Genomic DNA, 22,857 nt, shown 5'->3' with positions numbered 1-22,857 from the left:
AATACAAAAATATATTATTTTGATTGCTTATTTAGCAATTATGATTATCATCGTTTTTATAGTTGTTTTTTAATCGATAAAATAAAGTTTAGACGTGGATAATATTGAATTAATTCGGTATGTGAAGGAAAAGCGCATGCGTACAGTTCATATACTATCAGTGTAGTGATACATCTATAATCAGAGGCGATCTTCGTATCGGAGACATGGCGTCGGACAACGGACTGTCCGCGCTGGTAGGTCTTTAAACTCAAAATATTAAGTCTTCGTTCACTATGTGTCAGAGTTGTTTCTGTGAACGGCTTCGGTTCAGAACCCGAAACGAACCTGAGACATAAAGACAAACAAAACTCAACGTTTTACGAAAGAAGCGCGGGAGTTAGTCGGAAGTGCTAACGTTAGCTTGCAGAGAAGAAACACGTGTAGAAACTGAGGAGAAACATTATTCTCTGATGAGTGGCGTTTATTATTTATGACAATGAGCGTTAATTGATTTGAACCGTGTTTGTGTCGTTAGCTGCTTTCAGATCAGCTGTTTGGTTTCAAATCACGTGACAACAGACAAGAATAAAGATACGCGGAAAGATACCGAAGAGTTTCTGCACGTCTCTTATCTGTGTTTGATAAGTTTAACTTATAGTTGGTTAAAGATGTTTGGTGTCTTTTAAGTTGGACCTTTCTGCGTCATACCTGAGTTCAGGTGCGCGCGGAATGTGAAACAACGGCAACAGAGACATTTGAACAAGTTTTGGTTCTGTGTGGATCCACACCAAGTTGTTTCTGTCACTGACAGTTAAAAGTGAGCTGAGCTGCATTCATGCTTACTCAAGCACAAATAAAGTCGGTCCTGATTTTCAAGGACAGAAATCGAGCCTGAATTTAAACGTCCACCTGAGAGTTTCAGTAGCTTCAGGTTCAGCTCTGGATTTATCGCGAAGCTTCTTCTCTTCCTACGAGGTTGTATCACCATAGCAAATGATGCTGGAAATTAAAGGGACACGCACAAAGGGCTTCACATTTAGTTCACGCCACAGAAGTCTGTGTGACTGTGTGTGTGTGTGTGTGTTTGCAGGGTGTGGAGGGAGCTTCAGCAGCTGCACATGCTCTGTCTCTGCCAGCGGAAGCTTATGGAAACGATGTGAGTGCTCATCTTCGTAAATCTTTATCAGAGTGTGTGGATGAAGCTGAGGTTTCATCAGAACACTCAAAAGATAAACCGCAACATCATGGAAATATAAATACACATAAAACTCGAATTAAAAGTGATTTCTGGAGAATTGTTGATTTGTCAAAATATTCCAACTTTGGGTTTTCTTTCAGCCGCGTCTTGAAGTCATGTGGGCGATGAAGGCATATAACCACGCGGAGGTTTACTTCAATGTAACGTACCTGTTTGTTTTCATTCTCACACACTCACACTTGCACAAGTCCACCAACCAGCTGCATGTTTGCTTTAGTTTCAACATAAAATAAAAGTCCTGATCAGCCCTCATTTCTTTCTTTATTTCCATGAAAACGGGGAACAGTTTCACTGATTTACTGAAACATGGTCAAATATAATTATAAATACAGAATATGAGGCAGAAACAGAGTTTGTACAAATCTAAGGAGCACTAAATTGAATATTTGGTCTGAGCTCCTTTATTCTCCAACACAGTCTGAACCCTCTTAGACAAGCTTTCTGTCATTTCTTTAAGTAGTCTTCAGAAATAGTTCTCCAGGCTTCTTGAAGGACATCCCAAAGCTCTTCTTTGGATGTTGGCTGCCTTTTGTTCTGTTCTCTGTCAGATGATCCCACGCTGCTTGAATAATGTTGAGGTCCGGGCTCTGGGGAGGATTCATCCCTCCATAAGACCTGTTGCCACAGATTTTCAGTCCACTTCTTCTGTCATTTGGCATAGCTCAGCCTTTTCTCCCTGTTTCCCTTCCTTAAGAATGGCTTCTTGACAGCCACCCTTCCACCCATCAAGTACAGCAGCCCTCTCTGTGCACTCTCTGTAGCACTCGTGCGCTGAGGCGGTTGGATTTTCGTGCCGCTGAAGCGGTTGCTGCGGCTGCTAATGCTCACTCCGCCCCCCTCTTGACAACGGTTGAGCACAGCACTGCTCATGGCTGCCCACACATTGTTGCCACCATATACGTTTGAGCCAGAGTCAGACCCTGAGAATGTAATATAACACAAGCTGCAGTATAAATAATTTATTTCAGCATCGTTTGTACCTGCATGAACTAACGGTTAGCATTAGCTCGTTGTAATCGAACAATAGAAACACAAAGCACACAGCATCGTGTGTCCTTTCCCCACGGATGGGCGGTACCGATCCCTCTTCTAGCCAAGGCTTTGCTGCCAGTCCTGCATTGTACTGACCCAAATTGTGGAAGCAGTTGATGTCAAAATGTTTGGCACACACAGATAGGGTTATGCAGACTGTGGCCTGAACTTCGCCGTCAAAAATAAACTGTTCCACTCCCGTCGTAGGTCATCTGAGACTCGAGTCTTATGCAGCGTTTTGTGCTGGTCACTGCAGCCAACAATAATAAAACTCACATTTATTCAGATCCCAGCCCTCCAAGTTGCAGCCTGTGGAAAATAACTAATGTTTGAGCTGATGAGGATTGACGTCTGTTTCTACTTTCAGCTCATTTCATCTGTCGATCCGAAGTTCTTGAAGCTGACGAAGCTGGACGACAAAATCTACAGGAGCTTCAGAGAAACCTTCAAAGATCTCGATGTGAAGCAGCTGAAAGAAGACGACCTGAAGTCTGTCGAGGCTAAAGAGGTCAGTTGGTCTTGTATCGTTCGTTACAGCTGTTCAGTTTCTGTTGTTCTGTCCTTCACATTCAGTGCGGTTACATGCGGGCAATCGGATCGAATTAACTGCTAAATTACAATAAGATTGAGTTATTCAGCTCATGTAACAAGGTTAATCCGACAAGAAATCGGATCGGGTTACTTGCGATCGAATCAAGACCCCGAGATAACTCGATCGAGCGTTCTGCGCATTCTCGAGATTTTTTCCCGCGATCGTCACCCGGAAGTTGAAGGAGACGATATCACTGTTGTTCTTGTCACCGCAGTCAAAAAGAAACAAACAACAGGATGGAGAATGCGCCGTTGTGCATCACGTTTGTGCCATAACCAGCTCATCACAAATGTAGAGGGACATAGCTTCATCTTGCTCTTCGTTCGCCATCTTTCTCGAATGCCTTAGTTTTGTTGGTGGTGGTGAAGACGGCAACCGGAAGTGGCTCTATTAGGGATAGTTGAAATGGGTACAGCGCCACTTATCTACTGTGGTATTGCATGCTTTGTGCCAGTGATTCGATTCATTCACCACCATGTAACAAAGGATGATTATCCTTGCTCAGATAAGGAGCATAACCCAACTAATAGCTATAATCAAGTTAATCTCATCTTGTAAACCCACTGACTCACATTAGTGACCCAGAGAGCAGAAACAGCTTCTGTATGAAGCAACTACGTGCTTCATGAAGGAAGCAGGTGAACCTGAGAGATCAGCAGAAACATCTGGACGAGCTGGTCAGCTCAGATTAAAGGTTGCAGGAGGAGAAGAGGTCACATCAGAGCCGTTAGTTTAAAAATACGATGGATCCAGGTTTGGTTCATGTCAGAGGGTGCAGACTCCTGAGTCACACCTTCAGAAGTGTGGATGAAGATTCTCAGTTATACAGTAAGACTTTTCTGAAAGGAATTAATTAAAGAGGTGAAGTCCAGCTGCCATTATTCAAGCTATTAGAGTTACTTAAAGGGAAAGTTCACCATTAAATTTAACATGTTCCTCTGGGCTGTGATGACTTTTCTTTAATGTGATAAAGATCAGCAGCCTCAGGAGTCATGGCCAGATGTGTGTCCTAAAGCAGCACCATTGTATTAACGAGGGATCCTGAGGTTCAGGAAAACTAAAGGCATCGACACATGGAAAGTCCCAACAAATCAAGACTCTTGGGGACTGGATTTTATCTGTGATGCAATTATTTTTACTTTCAGCTTGAATTTGATGGAATCAACAAGTTGGGGCAGGTCCATGTTTCCCACTGTGTAGCATCTCCTCCTCTTTAAATAACATCTGTAAACATCTGGAACTGAGGAGACCAGCTGTTGAACCTCTGGGAGAGGAATGTTGTCCTATTCCTGTCTGATATGATTCTAGCTGCTCAGCAGTCCTGTGTCCAAATGTTTTCAGGTGGTGAAAGGTCTGGACTGCAGGCAGCTGAATATCATCTGTGCATCATGGTGGGATGCATCTTTAAATGTATGTGTTATACCACCTAAAGAAAGAAAGTATGGGACAAACCGCACCGGGCCCAGAGCAGAACCGTGAGGAATGTCTGAAGACAGTGGTTCAACGTTTACCAGAAAGATGTATAGAGCATCACTGCAGAGCAGTTCCTGATGTCCCCCCCACTGCCTGAGCCTACCAAACAACATAATCTGATATATAGTATCAAAGGTGAAGAAGCAGTAATAAAGAACCACCCCCTGCTGATTTTTTGATAAAGATGCTGTTTCTGAAAAGGTGCTCCTTTTATATCCACCCACGTTACTGACCTGTTGTTAAGTGATGTGATGTTTTAGTACCTTTTACTTTTCTAGCTCTTTGTTGTTTCTGTCCCAACATTTTTAAGACGTGTTGCTGATATTTGTCATCAAGTAGTTAAAAGTTTAACTTTCAACATGTGATACGTTTTCTTTGCTCTGTTGGTTTATGAGATTTATAAATCGTGGTTGTACATCAACGTAACCAGCACTGTGACACCTGTGGATAAATGGAACCTCTTTCTCTGGTACCGGTCCTGGTTTGGTACTAGAAACTGTTGCTTACTGTCCAAAAGGCAGACGATCAACATGTGAAGTTGGTGTCTTTGCTTTCCACTGGTGCGTTTAATTTGGGAATGTTTTCAGTAACAAAACTACGTGAAGTTGCGTGAAAAAAGGGCAAAAAGAAACAATCAATTTTGTTTTAGCTTAAATTAGGCCTGGGACGATAAGAAATTTTGCTGAACGATATATTGTTCCACAAATTATTGCAGATAAACGATATTATTGTCAACATAATATATCATAATAATGCACACCCTTTCAAATACAATACATTTTAATTTCTGTGTTTTATACCACTGTAATTTCAAGAACGTTTAAATATCCTAAATAAATAGAACAAATAAAAATAAAATGGACTCTCAGTCTCTGTTATCAAAAATTGCACTTGAATAAAAACATTCTGTGTGCGCACATCATTTTGTGCCGTTTCGTTTTTTATTTACTTATGTTGATCAAACACCTCAGTGAGTGTTGACTGTTGGAACGAAGGCTCTGCATCTCGTGCTCATCTCGGCTGGGAAAAGCGGGTTGGGTAATTATACTTTAGGTGGGCATGCAAGTTTGCTGTGTTGCCTTTTTTTTTTTTTTTGTTGCCACCACTTTTGAACAAATTCGGCATACTGGCTCGTTAGGCTTTAAGCGGAAATATTCCCACACCAGGGCTGTGGCATTTGGCTTGGCAAGTCTTTTTCCCTCGCGTTGCTCTGCACGAAGCTCACTTGCTGCACTCTGTGTGTGTAGCCAATGCCAGCGGCCCCCACAGAGACAAAGTGACTGGATGACTCTGTTCATTCCACTACGGAACAAACACGCCCTGGTGCTGAGACCGGGCACGGAGTGAGCCCTCTTGTCATCAAGCCTGCTCGGAGGCGAGAGACGAGTCAAACAAACACTTCCGACAGAATTATTGAGATCATTTTAATTTATCGTGCGATTAATTTATTTGATTATCGGTCCAGGCCTCGCTTAAATATACTTAATGTATGTGTTGTCAAAGGTTGGAAACGGTCATGGAAATGATCATTTGGGTCCCTGAAGTCTTTAATTATATAAAAATATGTGAGATGCTTGTTAATGTGGTCGGTTTATTCCCTCATAACTGAGCTTCATCATTTCCACCTTTACGTCCCACAGGAGGGAATCCTGTTGATAGATCTGATAGAAATGAATGAAAGAAGTGAGTCGTCAGTGTTGAGATGCAACAATAACACTGCAAACTGTTTGCAGAGGTGGCGTCCATTCTGCAACCAGTTCGAGGGACTGGTGGAGGATTTTAACTATGGCACTCTGCTGCGTCTGGATTGTGAGAAGGATTACACGGAGGAGAACACCATATTTGGTGAGTCTTGACTTCAGAATGGACCAAACTTTCTTGTTAAACGCAAATTAAATGTTTTCTTTTTGGTTTTCAGCCACCAGAGTTCAGTTCTTTGCCATCGAGATCACCCGGAACAGAGAAGGCTACAACGACGCTGTGCACATGTCCAAACGGTCAGAGTTAGCAAAGAAGCAGTAAAGACCCATCCTGCTGTTCTTATGAGGAGTCCAGATGTCATGCTCCTGAGGATTCATCAATGAAAGTCAGAGCTTCCGAGATAAAGGCTCGACCCTGATTACAAACACACTTTTCTGTATTTACTGTAAATTTTTATCGTGCCAATATTTAGTGGTTGTTTATTTTAAGTTGCATTTGTTTGTAATAGAAGAAATCAATAAAACTTCAGCTGCAGTTCATTTCTGATGTTCAGGAACTGGAATCATAACAGAAGCATAAGTTTTCAGTTTATACTTTATTGATCCCCAACAGAAGTGATACTGCTGCAGTAGAATTTATTATTTAAGATATATTGTCACAGGTAGAGAACAATAGTCTAAGGAACAGGGAGCACACGAGTAAAGGAAGAAGAGAGCGTGAGGCAGCGCTGTAAAAATCAATGAGGTTTATTTGCAGTCACAATGCTTACACTATATGTAGCAGACATCCAAACAACTCAAACAGCTATTCACTCTATGGACCCAACACATTCACATCAGGGACACAAACCAAAACTTAGGAACATCCGTGAGTGCTGACATGGTTAGAGATGAGCTAGTTGTCACAAACAGTTAGCAGCAACATCGTAGAGAGTAACACACGTTGCTAAAAGACTCCTTTACACTGTTCTGACTTCTACCGAGGTTCTTCAGGTGTTTCATGCTAAACTGGACTCCTTCAGGCGATCCGATGTCTCCACGCTGGTTTCCCCTCATGATTATTGAGTCTGTCCTGAACTCTGGCGCACACACACACACACACACACAATCACACACACACGCACCTTGGCTGTTTGAGCTCCATCGCAGATTCACCATGAGACACCACACACACACACACACACACCAGGCAACAGAGAGAAACTCTGCACACACAACAACGCACACACCAAAAGGACTCCGCTGCAGGACCTGAAGGGGGGACGTCCCGAAACTGGTCCGAGGAATCCAGAGTGTAAACAAAATGGTGGAAACTGCACCGAGCCTACCAGAGGGGAACATGTAGCCACGACCATGTTGCTTACACGTTGACAAGCAGCAGGCGTGTGCGCACGATATCTGCAGGCCGCGCACCGACGCGCACGATAAAGGGAAGTTCTGCTGGTTTTTTAACCTCACTGCTGCATTTTTTTAATACTTTGTTTCACACGAATGAGCTCAAGTCAGAGAAAACAGAAATTTTTCGAAAGGACTTCAAATATCAGCAATGAATGATTATTTTCTGTTTTCTGTTTTCACTTTAAACACTGAAATGAAACAGCTGCACGCACATCAGCATTTTATTTCTCTACTGAGCTGGAGCCAAGTTGTTCATTCAGTTATTCTGAATTGTTTGGTTGTTCGTGTTTTTGGGAACAATCAGAACAGCTTTAAGCCCACTGATGTGCAGCTCTGCCTGGTAGCCAATACTCATGTTTCCTTCTGATCCGTCAGCTTTAGCTTTAGTTCTGAACTGATTTCTGAAGGTTTAAGCTGTTTAAAGACCAGATCCCGTTGTTTTACATGCTTTAAAACCCAGTCTGAACACTGATTTTTATTACAGGAATGATATCAGAATGAGTCCACATTTATGCACCTTTACCGCATGTTTTGTACTAAACTGGTCCAAAGTTCTTCAGTTTATTACTGCTGAATGGTTGCGGTTGTTGGCCAGTCTGAAGACTTTTAACACAAAGTTATTATTATATATTATTATACAGCAGGTTTGGTCCTTTTAAGGCTGTCTTGTCTTTTACCGCATGTTTTGTAATAAACTGGTCCAAAGTTATTTAGTTTATTACTGGTTAAGAGTGTAATGGTTGTCATTTGTTGGCCAGTCTGAAGAGTTTTAATACAGAAACTTATTCTTATATATTATGATTATTTACAGCATGTTTTGTCCGGTCAGAATTTGAAAGATATTCAGTTCAGAACCACTGAAGACAATCAGGAAACATTGCGATTTTTAACACATTTCTGTGGGATCATTGCTGTCTGCCACTGTTTTTTTGTGAAGATAACTGAAAAACATCTCTACTGAATCTCATGAAACTTGGGGAGTTGGAGCATGAGCAAAGGAAGAACTGATTACATTTTGGTACAGATCATTACCATTTGCATCTTGAGATAATTTATTTAGTCAAACAGTTCAAAATCCAAAGATTTCAGTTTAGTATCATGTTTCCAGAAAGAGCCGTTAATACGAGAAGCTGAAGATTTCAGTTTCCAGAGGCTAATTCTGGCAGAAACTCTGATGACCTACAATTGGACTCAAAAACAGCAGAACTGTCCCTTTACGAGCCGCCAGCCTGCAGCTGCGGGACTATTTACATCACTTCAAGCAGAGACTAAGAAAAAATGTACAACATGGGTGCTCTGACTCTCCCTTTCTGTTAGTGTGTGTACCTCCGCTTCGTGCTCACGGTGGCAAGCTGCTGGAGTGCTCACCCCCCCCCTCCCCACCCTCCCATGTGACTCACCCGTCCTCCTGTGGAAAGTTGGCTCCCCACGCAGACAGACAGTTTGCACTAACTCACTACACTGTAAAAAGCTCAATCACACGTGTTTTTTGTTTGTTTTTGTTTGTTTTTCCTCAACTCATCTTCGTGTTTTTAAATTCGATCATTATAAACATTGTTCAAAATGTTACGAAAAGAAATGTACACTTGGTTTTGTGTGTTTTTCTATACAAGGCAGGCAGAAGCGGATTACTACGTTTACCGGCGTTCGTCCCCGTCGTCCCGTTTGCCTCTGCTTACAGCCACAGCACTCTCGTCTTCTTCATCAGTGATTTAGAGTGCTTAGACATGCAACCAAACCCCCCCCCCATGAGAACAGCCAGACAAGTCAGAGCAACGCAGACTGGCTTTAAAATAGATCTGTATATATTTATATATGCTTATATCAAAACAGGAGGCGGGGAGTTGAACCAACGTCGTGTCGGAGGTGAGAAGATGATCCCTAGGCATCCGGGCCCAGGGAGGGAGAGAGGGATAGAGGGGGGGAGGCGGATGCAGAGAGGGGGGAGGCTGTGGAGCAGCGAGGGAGGGGTGAGGGGTGGGGTGAGCTCGGTTTGCAGCTGGGTGAGACTCTGCCGTGTGGAATGTCAGCTCATCATGTCGTTGCTGTTGACGCCGTACGTCGAGTTCTTCATGCTGTCATTGACTTCCCTCCTGAACACCGACAAATTCTGTGTGAACCTGCGAACAAACACAAACACACAGGTGTTCACAGCAGTAAGATCAGACGGGATGGGAGGAGGAAACGGCTCCGAGTTCAACCGTTTCACCTTCCAACGGAACCACTGGCAACAAGCTTCCCACCTGCAGGGAGGAAGGAGCTTGAACCATTTTCCTTAACAAAGGTGTTACACTGCATGTCCATGAGGTCTAAATGTCGTCAGAGGATGTGTGTGAATTCTCTGTGGACTCTGACTGTGTGTATGTGCTGCAGACCTCTTTCTGTGCAGGGCCACAGTTATCTGCATGGACGTCTGAAAAAGGATTTAAACATTCTGTTACGCTTCCCTTTTCAGTTCCTTAAATGCAAATTGAGGACAGAGGAGGTTGGCAGAGGAGCTAAGGGTGAAAAGGCTTTAATCAGAACAAAGCTGCAGAACTGCGACAGGAACCATCAACCTTCTGTAAACTATCACAGCGGCTCAACACTTTGGACTTCCAGCTTCCCCCCGACCACATGTGGAAGGGTCATTGGGCAGGACGCTGAATCCCACATTGCCTAACAACGCGTCCAGGGCTGTGTGAATGAGTGCCATAGAGAAAAAAGTATTTTGTAGCCTGAAAATTGTACAGACTAAGATGTGCTGTTTGAATGTGTGTGAATGGGTGGAGTTTGTAGGTAAAAGCGCTTTGAGTGGTCAACTGGACTAAAAAAGCTCTATATAAATAAAGTCCATCTATCATCTTCCTCTTATCTGAGGTCGGGTCTCAGAACCAACGAGTCCAGGAGTTAAACCCAGACGTCACTCTCCCAATCGACACTCTCCAGCTCCTTCTGGGGGATCGTTACAGGTCAGATGGGACATATAATGCCTCCAGTGAGTTCTGAAACTGAAACAATGAACGAATAAACAACGTGGACCCACCTGTCCCGATTCTTTGTTAGTAGATTTCTCTCTATTCCCTCCATCAAGTTCTCAAAACATAAGTGCATGGCTTGCTGCTTCTCAGGAGGCTGACTGTTGACGATGCTGTTCCTCAGGTCAGCAAAATACTACAGGACACCAAACACACGGGTTAAAACATTCAGCAAAGCCTCTGAGGAGGTGCACCTGTGGCGACGTTTACCTTCTCGTTGAGCAGGATGAGGCCTAACAGAGGCCGTGACATCGACCACTGGTTCCTGCAGTCCTCAAAGATGATGATGTTCAACACAGTGGACAGCATCTGCGTGACAGTCACATTTTTAACTTAGTGTGTGTGTATGACGGAGAGGAAACGTGTCTCAGGTGTCAGCCGATCACCCCACCTGCTGGATCATCTCTGGGTGCTGCTGCATGATGTGCAGGAACCGATCATCCGACGCCATGGGAGCGGGACGCTTCTTGGTGGAGCGCGACAGCTGCTTGAACAGGTAGGTGACGATGTGGTCCAGACTGGAGCAGCAGCCGGTGCACACCATCGTGTCTGAAACACACACACACACACACATGTAGCAACCGCAACAAACGCACTCCTCAAAGTCCAATCTGAGCGCTGGCTGCCTACCGAGCGCCGTGAGGCCTTCTGATATCGAAGACAGGATGTACATGACAACGTGTGGCTCCAGACTGGCGATGAAGTTCATGTGGTCCTGAGTCAGCACCTCCAGCAGAGAGTAGAAGGACTGGCTGAGCTTAGGATAATCCTGCAGGGACCAGAGCAGAACGTCCGGGTCAGAGGTTCCTCTACGACTCGATCAGAGATCACAGCAGTTATTTCTCACCAGGATCTGATTTTATGCTTCTAATTCTTACGTTCCCTCCCTCTTTGAGTCATACTCACGCAGCTCTTTGAATGATCATTTGTAATATGATGTTTTCTTCAATACATCTGTAACAGTTAAGCAGCTGTAACCATGGTAACTAGAAGTTGCTGAAAACTTTCATGGCGTCAGTACGTCCGAGGTTTTCTTGTTACATGAAACCCCTTTTACAGACATTAAAAGAGCCTCGACTGTCTGATGATGAACAGCGGCGCGGCTCAGCGTACCAGTAAGTCACTGTGAGGGATGGACAGCAGTAGTTTGATGAAGGTCTGTAAGGCGTTGTCCAGAGCGTCGTCGCCGTACAGACGGAAGACCCCGAAGTTGACGTAGTTTCCGCTGAGCACCGCCTTCAGCATGGCGAAGCACACGCTGACGCCCTTCAGCTTCACGCCGTACACCTGGTCCTTCGGGACTTCTCCCAGCGTCAGGATGCGATTCCCTGAAAATAAAAGGGACGGATTTCAGAACATTTCACAGCTTCTGTTGTTTTCCATCAAGTTTCCAGGACTGAGAGTCTGAGGTCGCGAACGGAGTGAAGCTGGGTTTGGATTCTGGCCTCAGTACCGTAGGTTGTGATCATCTTGCTGGTTTCCCTGAACAGCAGGATGCCATTTGGTGATGACACGTCAAACTGAAGCCTCTGGGATCTGAAGGAAAAAAACAAACAAACAAAAAAACTTTTATCACATCATCACAGTACCTACCCGACATATCCAATCAATTATTCCGACTCTTCTGGAACTCTTTTCCAAAAAAGGAAGTGAAAATAACAGGTGAAGATTTCATATTAAGCCAAAATAAACATTCAAGAAATAAAATCTAAATATTTAACTTTAAGTTTTAAGGATAAGGGATAAAGGAACTTTGGGAAATGATCTGTGATCAACTGGCTGACGGGTGAAGTGAGTAACTGCTCATCTGATTACGATTCAGTGTTGGGCCAAGCAATCCTGACATTCACACGGACACCAGAGGTGACATATTCTGGAAAAATCCCCCTTTTTTTGTTCTTGGGAGAATATATTAGGGTGTCTGACAAGTGTAAAACTCCCCCCAAAAAAGTCAGAACCACCCTGTTCATGGTCAAAGAGTCAGAATCACAATCAGTTGGGATTTATTCCAAACATCCTGGTACCAGACGAGCCAGGATACCCTCACTGTTCACGTCAGAGCTGTTTCTGCAGAATGAGGAAAATCTGCTTAATATTAGACAGGTGTTCATGATGTTACAACATCTGTGTGGATAAAAGAATCCCTCTGACTCACATTAACAACAAGTTTCTGGAGCACTCTGCATTAAAATGGTACTGAACTGAAAGTGGTTTCAGGGGTCTGTATCATCACCTCCTCCATCTGTAGCATCAATAAGCTCAAAAAGAGGAGAAGCTGCCGCTGGGGCGGCCTCTGCTGGAGCTGCGTGTTACCTGTTGTGCACAAGCTCTGCCATGAGTTTGAGGACAGGTGTGGTGCAGGCCGGGTCGTGGTACCAGAGCTCAATGGCCCGCTGCAGGATGGGCATATAGGCTGGATATCTGCACAGCTGGTTAAAGACACTTCTTCACACACGTAAAGTTATTTCAGATGATTCATTCAGGTAACCTGCTGCCAGCTGTAAGGATACATCCAGTCGAACAGCATCATGAAGCTCGTCTTGGCGTTGAAGGCGAACGCGATGCCTCGCAGGTCTCGGACCAAACCCACTAAAGTTCTCTGCAGCGGGGAAACGGCGAGGAGACGGTTACAGCTGAGCCGAACGCTCACATCCAGCCTTCTTTTTATTCATATTAAACACACCTCTTTGTTCTGTGGTGATGTCATTTCTGACAGGCCATTTTACTTTTTCTTATTCACAGAATTCGCTTTAAACGTTACTTTTCATGCAGTAAATGTGAAATTCATCCAGCTCTCAATTCCTCAGCTGATATTTTGTCAGTAACTGTGCGGCTGTGTGTGCGATGACCACATAGTCTCACCTTGGCTTCCTGCTCATTGAACGTGTTTGTGCTCAGCATCTGAGCCACAGTTTCAAACGCAGCCGTCAGAGGCAACATGAACTGTTCAAACTGGTCCTCGTCCTCACCTGAACACACAAAATGCCCATTAAAGTACATAAAATGCACGTTTCTGTTGTGCAAACTGCTCCATGATGTCACAGTATTTTCAACCCACGTGTTCAGAGTGAAATCAGAGAAAAGATCAAAAGAAACATTTTACAGATGTTCGTGGTGCAGTTGAACTTTTCAACAGATTTTTTTTCCATGTTCTGTCTTCACAAAACAGTGGAGAAGATGTTTAAGCCACTCCTAACGCTGTGATGTCATGGATAAGAAAACACACGAGCCAATCATGCTGTCGCGCTAACTGTTCTGCCTTCATGACAGAAATGCATATTTCCTGGATGTCAGAGCACTGCAGGTGCCGACAGCGTCTTCCACCTTTATAAAGAGAAAACAGAGTTTGTGCCCCACAGATCTGTGTAAGACAGCTCATGGAAACTCTGGGTCCCCTTTCTTCTTCTGCTAAATCCTCTATCATGAACCCAGGGATAACTTTCCACTCAGCATGTCAAATCTCAGTCCCAGTTCAGTCCCATTGTGTCTGAACTGGAAACTGTTCTTCCTGCATTTATTCCATCAGCTCTGGATTATTGTAATTCTTTGTAAAACTCTTTGGAACGTCTGCAGGTTGTTCAGAATGCTGTTGCGAGGCTTCTAACTAAGTCCACACACGTCCCACTATCAACCTCAGAGTCCACTTTAAGATCCTGGTTTGGACTTTTAGAGCTCTGCATCCATCTGCAGCAGGCCCCTGAGGTCATGTGATCAGGGCCTGAGATCTCTGGACTCAGGCCCTGATCATTTTTGGTCAATCTGTTTTTCTTTGAAGCAGTTTGTGATATTTGTCTTTAAATGTGCTATACTAATAAATATCTATTTAATTTTCCTGATATGACGCTACTCTTTCCTGCGTCCTAACGTCGTTAACAGCTGGAAATATTTCACATCAGCAAGAAAGGTTATCTAAATGGTTTCCCAGCATGCTCCTTGATGATTGCTTTGTTCATGTTTGGCTGGTCAGATATTAACCTCTGTGTGTGTGTGTGTTTACCTAAGTCGACCATCAGCAGGCGCCCCAGTGCCGTGTAGAAGGTGGTTCGACACCTCATGTCGCTCAGGTTGGACTGGTTGTTCACCCCCAGGAAGGAGAAGTGTTCGCTCTGCCGCAGAAAGACGACAAAAACACACTTCTTACACAGAAAAAAAAAAAAAAAAAGAGCTGTGAAATGAGCTGCTTGACCACTGGATGGAAACACTCACCGTGTGGTTGTTCAGCATGAACTGGACCGCGCTGAGCTTCACCAGCTTCCTCACACTGCTGTACGTGCACGGAAAACGTCAAGGAGAAAACACACACACATCCAGGAGAGCGTTCAACACAGGCATTGGAAGGTTGGAAAATGAAATGTCCAACACTCACGAAAGCTGGAAGAACTTAAAATGTCCTCTTAAAGCATGTTCACACGTAGCTTAAACAGTAAACACTTGTAGATGTTCTCTTTGCTTGACGCTCTTCATCCTCACGCTTTTTAAAATCCAGTATAAAATATATTAAGATGTTCTACAAGTGCAAGTGTAAACCTGACCTCGGGCGCCTTTAAAACCAGATTTAATCTTTGCATGAGTGAGATGTGACAGTTTAGACGGTTAAATGCGACTCTGCTGCAGCAGGAGGAGTCCCAGGAAGTACCAGTATTTTCAACACTCTTCAGTATTTTATTGTTTTGGATCTTACTTTTTGAGTCTTTTTAGCTTTTATGATCTGTAAATGTAAAAGTGTGGTGTTTGCTGCGCTGCTGCTAAATATTTAAGCTTTAAGAACGTTCTTCTTCTCTTGTCCCTGCTCTCTGTAGCTGTTAGCTTGGCTCACACAGGAGATGTCCTCCTGCTTCTCCAAACAGACGACGCTCTGACAGCCGCCGACTGCAGGTAAGCTACTGACTACTCTGCCCCAAACCATCCCTATAAGTCATGGACATTTTTTTAAATAAATGTTCTTTCTGTTCCGATTTAACCTGTGAGCTTGTTTTTCAGACTGTTCCAACCACAAGTTACATTAATTAGGAAAGTAAACCATCATGAGGTCAGAAAACAACCACAAATCTGAGTTAACATGTAGATGTACACACAAACAGGAAGGATATCCTAACGAGAGGTCGTTCAGCAGCTGGAGTGTCTTGGAGGTGATTGGTTCACACTGGCCCCAGTACTTCAAGTTTGTGATGCTGAAGGAGAGAAAACGATTAATCAGTGATCCAAAGGTGTTGTGAAAGATTTATTTAAACAGATTTTATCCAAATTAACCCGAACACGCGAGGGACAAACTTCCTGTAAGAAAACAAGCTCCGCCCACAGTTCTGAACAGGCTTCATCATGAGGTGGAGTTTACCAGTTACCATGGAGACTGAGAGTGTCACATAACCGAGATGAAATATAAGGCAAAGGACAGAAAAACGATTGATTAGGTATAGAGTATTCTATCAATTAATTCTTCTGCGTTAAAAACTATTTAAAAGAAAAACATTTACATCATGAACCAGCTTTTAGTCACAGTTATTTCTGGGTGATGTGTCCAAAAAAACATTCATCTCCAAACATTCCTCCTCCTGATATTGATAAAAGACTATAGAACAGCAGCTATTAGCTTTCAAGCTAACTTCCAGCTGTGTTAACATCTGTTAGCTTCTCTCCTACCGTCTCTGCTTAAACTGTAATTTAACCTCTTATAAGCCTCTTATTTCCTGTTTTCTTGTCTGTTATCAGACAACACAGTGACTCAGAAACGGAGTGAAATAACAGCAGTTAACACTCTGATTTTACAGATGCAACATGGTCTTATAAAAATGAGCACTTTATTCTGGTTGGACTATGATGTGACTCAGAAGCTTACAGGCTGAAAAAGTATCTCTACCGCCCAGTCCAGGCCTCAGCTTCCTTCTGTTCTCTGCTAGCGTCCTTCTCAGCTAACAAGCCGACTAATTTCCATTAAAATGCTAACGTGAAATGTTCCTTTGTATTTGTTCCACTCAATAAACTCTATATGTGAACTTACTGCTTTCTGCTGAGATGCTGTAGCACTGACGGTGTGCTATCGTGCTAAGCTAACTGGCTTTTAAAATGGACACACTAGAGTATTTTCTCTCTTCTTTGAAATGTTTCCAAACTTTAGAAATTTTTCCTCCTTTTCTTTGATTTTGCTCCTCAATGTTTTCTCTGGTTTCCTCCATCAAATCAAGCTGCTACAACGTCGTTGTGCGACAGTAACAACTGTCCGTGTGAAACAGGGCAACGGCTGAGCAGAACATGTTGGTGGGAGTTAAACAAAACATAGAAGCTGATCATTTAAAGCAAGGATTTTTTTTTTATAGAGTTACTCGATGAATCGTTTCAGTCCCAGTGAGGAAATTTTGGCTAATTGGTACCGTGTGACACAAGCTCCATGTTGAGACTGAGTAAACTCCAACCACCAATGAAGACATTCAACAATTTCGAAACTTTAATTATCTGATATGCTTCCTCACAGACTGATTATCCACAAGAGCAAATTTACTCACATTTTCCCTATAAAGACACTGAGTACCATCGTCTCGTCGTTCAGCCCCAAAACTTCTGATAATCGTCGATAAAGCTAAGAAACAAAAACACAAATAGTTAAAACACTAAAAGCACACAACCCACAAGTAGACAAAACATCTCATGACCTATGGTCACATGGTTTTACTCGCTAATGATGCTGCATGTCTGCCATACACTCATTACATGAAGTCAGCTTGGACCACCCAACATAAAACACATCCAACAGCTCTGCTGATGCTACTTTCTGTTTTTTTTTTACTTTAACACTGAAACTGTTAAGAGCTGTGAAAAACAAAGTAGATCCTCTTTAAAGGTGACATATTCTGTAAGAATCCCTTCTTCATGTTCATGGGAGCATATATTACGGTGTCTGAAGTTTTAGTTCCACTTTGTTTGAAAAGTTCCTCATTTAATGAGTCATTTTCATTTCAAAAGTACGTCACACTTTAACTTGGCTCCACCTCCTCTACTAAGCCCCGCCCACTCACATACACCCTGTTAGATGGATGAAGCCAGCTTCTGGTGGAAATGTTCTGCTGTCAGCTGTACAGAAGAGCATGCATCTTCCATCGACCAGCAGAGGCTTTTAAGAGCCCAGTGGATAAACTATATTTGAGGGTAATGTTCCAGCAGAGTTAGCTAAAGACTGTGAATGTGCAGCAACCACTTTTCATTCCACTGTTTTAACAACTTTGTCCAGTTTAACACTGGACTGAAGAAACTGAGCCACAAAGAGGGATCAGTTCCAACTCTCAGAGCCTGAACTTCAGAGCTGAGAAATGGAAGTATCTGAGAAATAATTCCTCATGGCTTATTTATCGATTTATTTTTTCCTTTAGCAGTAGCTAACGCTAACAGCTTATCTAACAGCTTAGCTAACGCTAACAGCTTAGCTACTGCATGAAGATGACATACATAAATTTCTAAGGAGTTATTGCTGTTACTTACTGAAAGATGAACATTATTGTTACCACATAACTTTGAGTTACAGAACGAGCTGTTCAACTAGAAAGCTTCAGTTAACAGGCAACCTGCAGCGGATACCTCCACAAGAGCTCTCCTCACTCTTGTTGCAACATTGAACACCGTGTACCGCTCTCGGTGTGTTAACATCGTCAGCATATTTCTGATAAAGATGTAGGTCTCCAAGTACAATTGTTTAATAAGGTTAATATATACAAAATGTTTAAACACAGTAATTAACGGTACACATGCATTACTACGAGTTACGCTGTGTACATCTCCGGCTTGGTCCATTACTGTTGATGAGAAAGCATTGTTTGCTAGCATCTGCTGCTAACTTACAGCTACATTGCTAAAGTATTTCTCTCTGGGATCAATAGACTAACTATCTATATCTATATATAGAGCTGAAGTGTTTTTGGTATGACTGGAGGAATGGCTTCATGATGTCTGTGTTACTGCATTAAATCACACAGCAGCTGCTGATAACAGGTAATGTACGTAAACACACCGTAAAGTCTAGTTTATGCTTCTCCGTCACGTCAACGGCGAGACGAGACGCCGCCATTGAGCATTTTCAGTTCTGCGTCGAGGGAACGCGTTGCTCTGCAATTCACCATGCCGCTAGGGGGGGTGGGGTGGGGTGGTGGCTGTGTGTTTTCAGGGGTTATAGCCAGATCCTTGCTTTTTCTTCCGGTCACAGTTAACAACAGTAAACAATGACAACCAAAGTGGAGCAGCTGTATTTGCAGTTGGAGCTCATCAATATTGAAGAACAAATGCTTAGATTTTAAATGTTGAAGCGCAGGCGACAGAGAAGACCTTTGCGGAGGTGTACGTCTGTACGTCAGGCTACAGCGTAGGGGTCCACGTCGATGGCGTATTTTTATTCTAATACTTTTTTCATTTTCTTTAACCTTCATCCATACATGTTAGCCTCATTGAGACCTGTAGTCTCATTTTCAATTGTGCCAAATTGTTAAAAAGGGCAGAATATGTAATCTTTAAATTGTAAGGTTTTACATATCAGGACACGATAGATTTAAAATAAAGTAATCTTTATTTTAAATTGATGTAAAAACAACCTCAGATGAACAGCAACACATGACATATTGCTGTGTCATTATTTATTAAACTCAAACTTGGAGAAAACACAGAAATAGTGGAATACGTCATGTCTTGTGGTTCAGTTGAGGTTATTTTATCTGCTGCTAAAGGACCTGATGATTTTTTTTATGAAACCTTAAAATTGGAAGAGGGTGTACTTAATTTTTTCACATGATTGTAAACTGTTAAACTTTTGGAACTTTCAACACTTTGTTTTGGTTGAGTTTTTAATAATATAACTTGACTGTTTTAGTGTAATGAAACAGCATGTGTGCTGTTGGGCTGGTACTGACTCTGGTGAATAACCTGACAGATTACTGGGATGTTCTCTGATTCTACACAACAACAACAACACAGTTTCTACTTTTCACCATTTATCTGAGACGTTTTGCAGTTTCTGCCTCAAACAAAGAGAAGCACACATGAGTTAGCATGAACATCATATTTAAGAGTACAGCAGCAGCAGACTGAAGTTGTGTGTTGCTCTGTAGAATCTGCAGCAGATGAGGGAAGGCGGAGCCAGCCGGGGTTAATCTCCCTGCACAAAGCTCACCTTTGATGATTTCTGCACCTGGTCGCCGATGTAGATCTTTCTGAACTGTTCAAAGAAACTGAGCATGGCGAGCTCCAGTCTCTCGTTGCCGGCCTGAGCGAGCCGCGAGTCCGTCAGGTTCATCAGCTGGAGCACTCTGATGTAAACAAAGACACGAGGTTGAAAACACGGCGCGCAGTCAGGACTTTTTTCCTTCAGCTTAACACCAAGAAAAAGAGAAACCTCACAGGAAGTGACTCCGCTCTTAAGCAGATTGATGCTGGCATCACTTGTTGTAAGTTTCCACCTTAATAAAACATGGTTTTCGCTCTGCCTTCTGGTGCTTGACAAGAACTTACCGACATACTAACTCTCCGTCCATGGCGTCCTGCTCGTCCGTACTCGCAAACGACACTCGTCCACCGATCACGGCTCCGATTATATAAACCAACCATGTTAACCGACCTGCAACCAGAGCAGAGGAGCAGTGAGACCTCACAGCAATAAAACTGTACTTCCCTAAAAAACTTAAACAACATAATAAAGTCGTCCGAGCGTACCTTCCTGCACCGTGATGTCAGCAGCGCTCGAGTTGGTAGACTGCAGCAGCTCCTGGTAGGTCTGCGCCGCCTGGTCGAACAGCTGGACGAGCAGAGCACACGTCTTCTCGTACTCGCACCTGCCGATGGTGGATAACTGGTCCAACTGCTGCTGGACGAGGCCGGTGTCGTCCAGAGGGTCCTCTAACCCGTCTCTGTGGAGAGAATACACTCGATTTGTTTCCTCTGATCATCACTTTCTTCATCTTTAAACTCAAACCAACGTTAAACTCAGTCTTCTGTAAAGAACTACAACTTTCCAAATTAATCTTCAACATGTTGATCCAATTAACGCCTAACAGGACAGTCAAACCCTTGATGTAAATTATCTGCTTCGATGCTTCTTTAAATCCACACAAAAGTGTTCTGCTCAGTGGTCGCCCTGTTTCACTCAGCTGTGAAGGTGTCTTCGAATAACACAGACGCACCGCACAATGTTCGAACATCTGCTCCACAAACTAAAACTCCTTCTAATGAGCAGCTTTAATAAGAACTGAGAAGATGTGAAGTTCTGCTAATGTTACATGGCACTACAAAAAACTACTAACTATTGTGTTAGTTATCAAAAATTAGATATCGAAACTAGACTTTTAAAAATACATGTGAACAAGCTATTCTGACCAAAATGGAGCCTCTCAAACTGGGACCACAGACATAAAGAGGAAGACAGAGAGGCATAGAAACCCTCTGATTTGCTCATGGTAACAGAAATGATGCTTTAAATCTGCAGCTGCTTCAGAGAGTGGACGCCATATAAACCGCACTGACTTTGTGTTGTAGATTTGATATAAAGGAACTAGTTTCTCCACACAATCGCCCGCAATATGAAGTGAAGGATAAGCTCAATTCTGGGTGTTATTTAAGGCTCTTTTGTCTCCAGTTTAGGATAAAAAAAAAAAAGTCTGGTCCATCAGGTTGTACTGGGGCGTCCCGTCAGAGCAAAGCTGCAGCAGGTCGTACCTGAGGATGACGTGGACCGACTCCAGCCGTGACGTGATGTAGGCCTTGGTCACCTCGGGGGTGTAGGTCTCCAGTAAATGAGGCTCGGTGGCTTTGACGTAAGGGACCGATGCCGCCAGCCGCTGCCACAGACTCAGCAGGTAGTGAACGCTGTTGGGGGCAAACTCCCAATGCTGGAGGACAGGAGGGCGACAGGTGAGTAACGCCACCTTACCCAAACATGACTTTAAACTGGCCGGGTGTCAGACACACACACACACACACACCTGCAGACTGGTGACGGTGAAGTTGGCGATGAGCCGGATCACCTCCGGGTAGTTCTCCACTTTCACCAGCTCTCCCAGCTGGTAGTTACTCTTCAGCCTCGCCAGCAGACGGCAGAACTCGTGGTAGTTGTTGGGATCTGGCAGACACTGTGGATTGGCTAATATCCTCTTCACTCCGTCCACCAGATGTGAGAGGAACTTCGCTCGCTCCGCGTTGTTGAAGAGAGACCGTCTGACGGAGGCGATCTGAACTAGACATGACAACACCTGCACAGGCACACACACATCTCAGACCAGAAGCTTTCAAGGTTATTCTGATGTTCTGTCACGAGTGCGGTCACTTACCAACGGGGAAAGGGATGGAGGGATGGAATGATACAAATTGAAAAACAGCTGCAGGGTGGAGGAATCAAGAAATGCTGCAGGAGAGAAGAAAAACACATTTTTATGTCAAAGACAAAGAAGCAAAATGACAGGAGTAAGAGCTGCTAATGATCCTCTTTCTGACTGAGATGGTTTCAGTTACGATTCAAACACAAAGAGAAAGCAGTAATCTGTTTACTGAGAAGTGGAGGAAATCATGAAGAATAGTGATCTCAATAATGATGAAAATAATCAGGATTATTAGTTTGGCCCAAATATTTTGTACTATTTCTTGTATTTTATCATCTATATATTCCACATCTGGGAGTCTGTTCCATCAAAATGTTATCGCGCCTGCAGTGACCATAAGAGGTGTCTTTAAACAGATCTTAACCTTTTTCAAACAGCAGCTGGCTTTAAACGTGTGTGTGTGAATCAGCTTTCATTTGACAGACAACTGAAATCATTATGAGATGCAGTCAAACTATATCTGAAGGACTGATGTGAATCTACGTGGTTGTGAAGAGACTAACTGTGCATGAACGAAAGGGAACCGCGTGGTGCGTTCAAGTACACCTTGTAAACTTGGATATCCATATTTATAGGCTACCACTTTTAAATAAAACAATAAAATGCCTTTCATTGTCATCATTCTTTAACTCTTGTTCCTCATGATGATTTAAAGAACTATGGGTGAATATTTCTACTCATCATGTAATGTCACATCCATTCTGTGCACGGATCTATAGCAAGATATAAATGTAAAATCATATCTCTCAGCAGGGGTGTCAACTAGACCTCTGTCAGGTTTAAAGACGACAGAGCTGGTGAAGCATCTAGTCACCAGTGGTCGTTCAGAACCTGGTTCAGGTTGGTCGAAAAGAGACACTTGGAGCCTGGTTCTGTGACAGGAATCGGACTTTCTCAATACGAATATGGTTCTGTGCAGTCAACAGCCAATGAAACATGCTGACAAATGTTACTCATGGTTTAGAAAGTGATTACTGCTCTGAACTTTGGTGTTGCTAAAAAGTTCTGTTGAGAACCAAGTTGCTAACTTCATGTTAGCATGGTAGCCTTTAAAGCTCAGGAC

At 43.2% G+C, this 22,857-nt stretch overlaps 2 protein-coding genes across 2 annotated transcripts in view; one reads left to right on the top strand and one right to left on the bottom strand.

The window, feature by feature from the left end:
* Window positions 1-187: 187 nt before the first annotated feature.
* On the top strand, window positions 188-6,574 carry pbdc1 (polysaccharide biosynthesis domain containing 1). Its single transcript, XM_072372359.1, has 6 exons — window positions 188-236; window positions 1,073-1,138; window positions 1,321-1,380; window positions 2,640-2,780; window positions 6,071-6,182; window positions 6,256-6,574. The coding sequence occupies exons 1-6, from the start codon at window positions 207-209 to the stop codon at window positions 6,357-6,359; spliced, it is 513 nt and encodes a 170-aa protein (XP_072228460.1). The 5' UTR covers window positions 188-206; the 3' UTR covers window positions 6,360-6,574.
* Window positions 6,575-6,768: 194 nt separating this feature from the next.
* The window catches only part of xpo7 (exportin 7), a 32,751-nt gene continuing 16,662 nt past the window's right edge, over window positions 6,769-22,857 (bottom strand). The window contains exons 8-27 of the mRNA XM_072372357.1: window positions 21,747-21,820; window positions 21,402-21,668; window positions 21,136-21,308; window positions 20,137-20,330; window positions 19,936-20,041; window positions 19,598-19,733; window positions 16,953-17,026; window positions 15,543-15,623; window positions 14,659-14,722; window positions 14,450-14,558; window positions 13,315-13,421; window positions 12,963-13,051; window positions 12,766-12,873; window positions 11,906-11,988; window positions 11,566-11,780; window positions 11,083-11,221; window positions 10,844-11,001; window positions 10,663-10,761; window positions 10,461-10,588; window positions 6,769-9,555 (exon numbers count right to left, since the gene is read on the bottom strand). Coding sequence (XP_072228458.1) covers window positions 9,462-9,555; window positions 10,461-10,588; window positions 10,663-10,761; window positions 10,844-11,001; window positions 11,083-11,221; window positions 11,566-11,780; window positions 11,906-11,988; window positions 12,766-12,873; window positions 12,963-13,051; window positions 13,315-13,421; window positions 14,450-14,558; window positions 14,659-14,722; window positions 15,543-15,623; window positions 16,953-17,026; window positions 19,598-19,733; window positions 19,936-20,041; window positions 20,137-20,330; window positions 21,136-21,308; window positions 21,402-21,668; window positions 21,747-21,820 — 2,498 coding nt within the window. The 3' untranslated portion in view covers window positions 6,769-9,461. The remainder of the gene's footprint in view (window positions 9,556-10,460; window positions 10,589-10,662; window positions 10,762-10,843; window positions 11,002-11,082; window positions 11,222-11,565; window positions 11,781-11,905; window positions 11,989-12,765; window positions 12,874-12,962; window positions 13,052-13,314; window positions 13,422-14,449; window positions 14,559-14,658; window positions 14,723-15,542; window positions 15,624-16,952; window positions 17,027-19,597; window positions 19,734-19,935; window positions 20,042-20,136; window positions 20,331-21,135; window positions 21,309-21,401; window positions 21,669-21,746; window positions 21,821-22,857) is intronic.

The sequence above is a fragment of the Leuresthes tenuis genome, unplaced genomic scaffold, assembly GCF_036924035.1.
Source record: "Leuresthes tenuis unplaced genomic scaffold, fLeuTen1.0.hap1 SCAF_19, whole genome shotgun sequence".
Lineage (NCBI taxonomy): Eukaryota > Metazoa > Chordata > Actinopteri > Atheriniformes > Atherinopsidae > Leuresthes > Leuresthes tenuis.
This window is presented reverse-complemented; position numbering and strand designations above follow the sequence as displayed.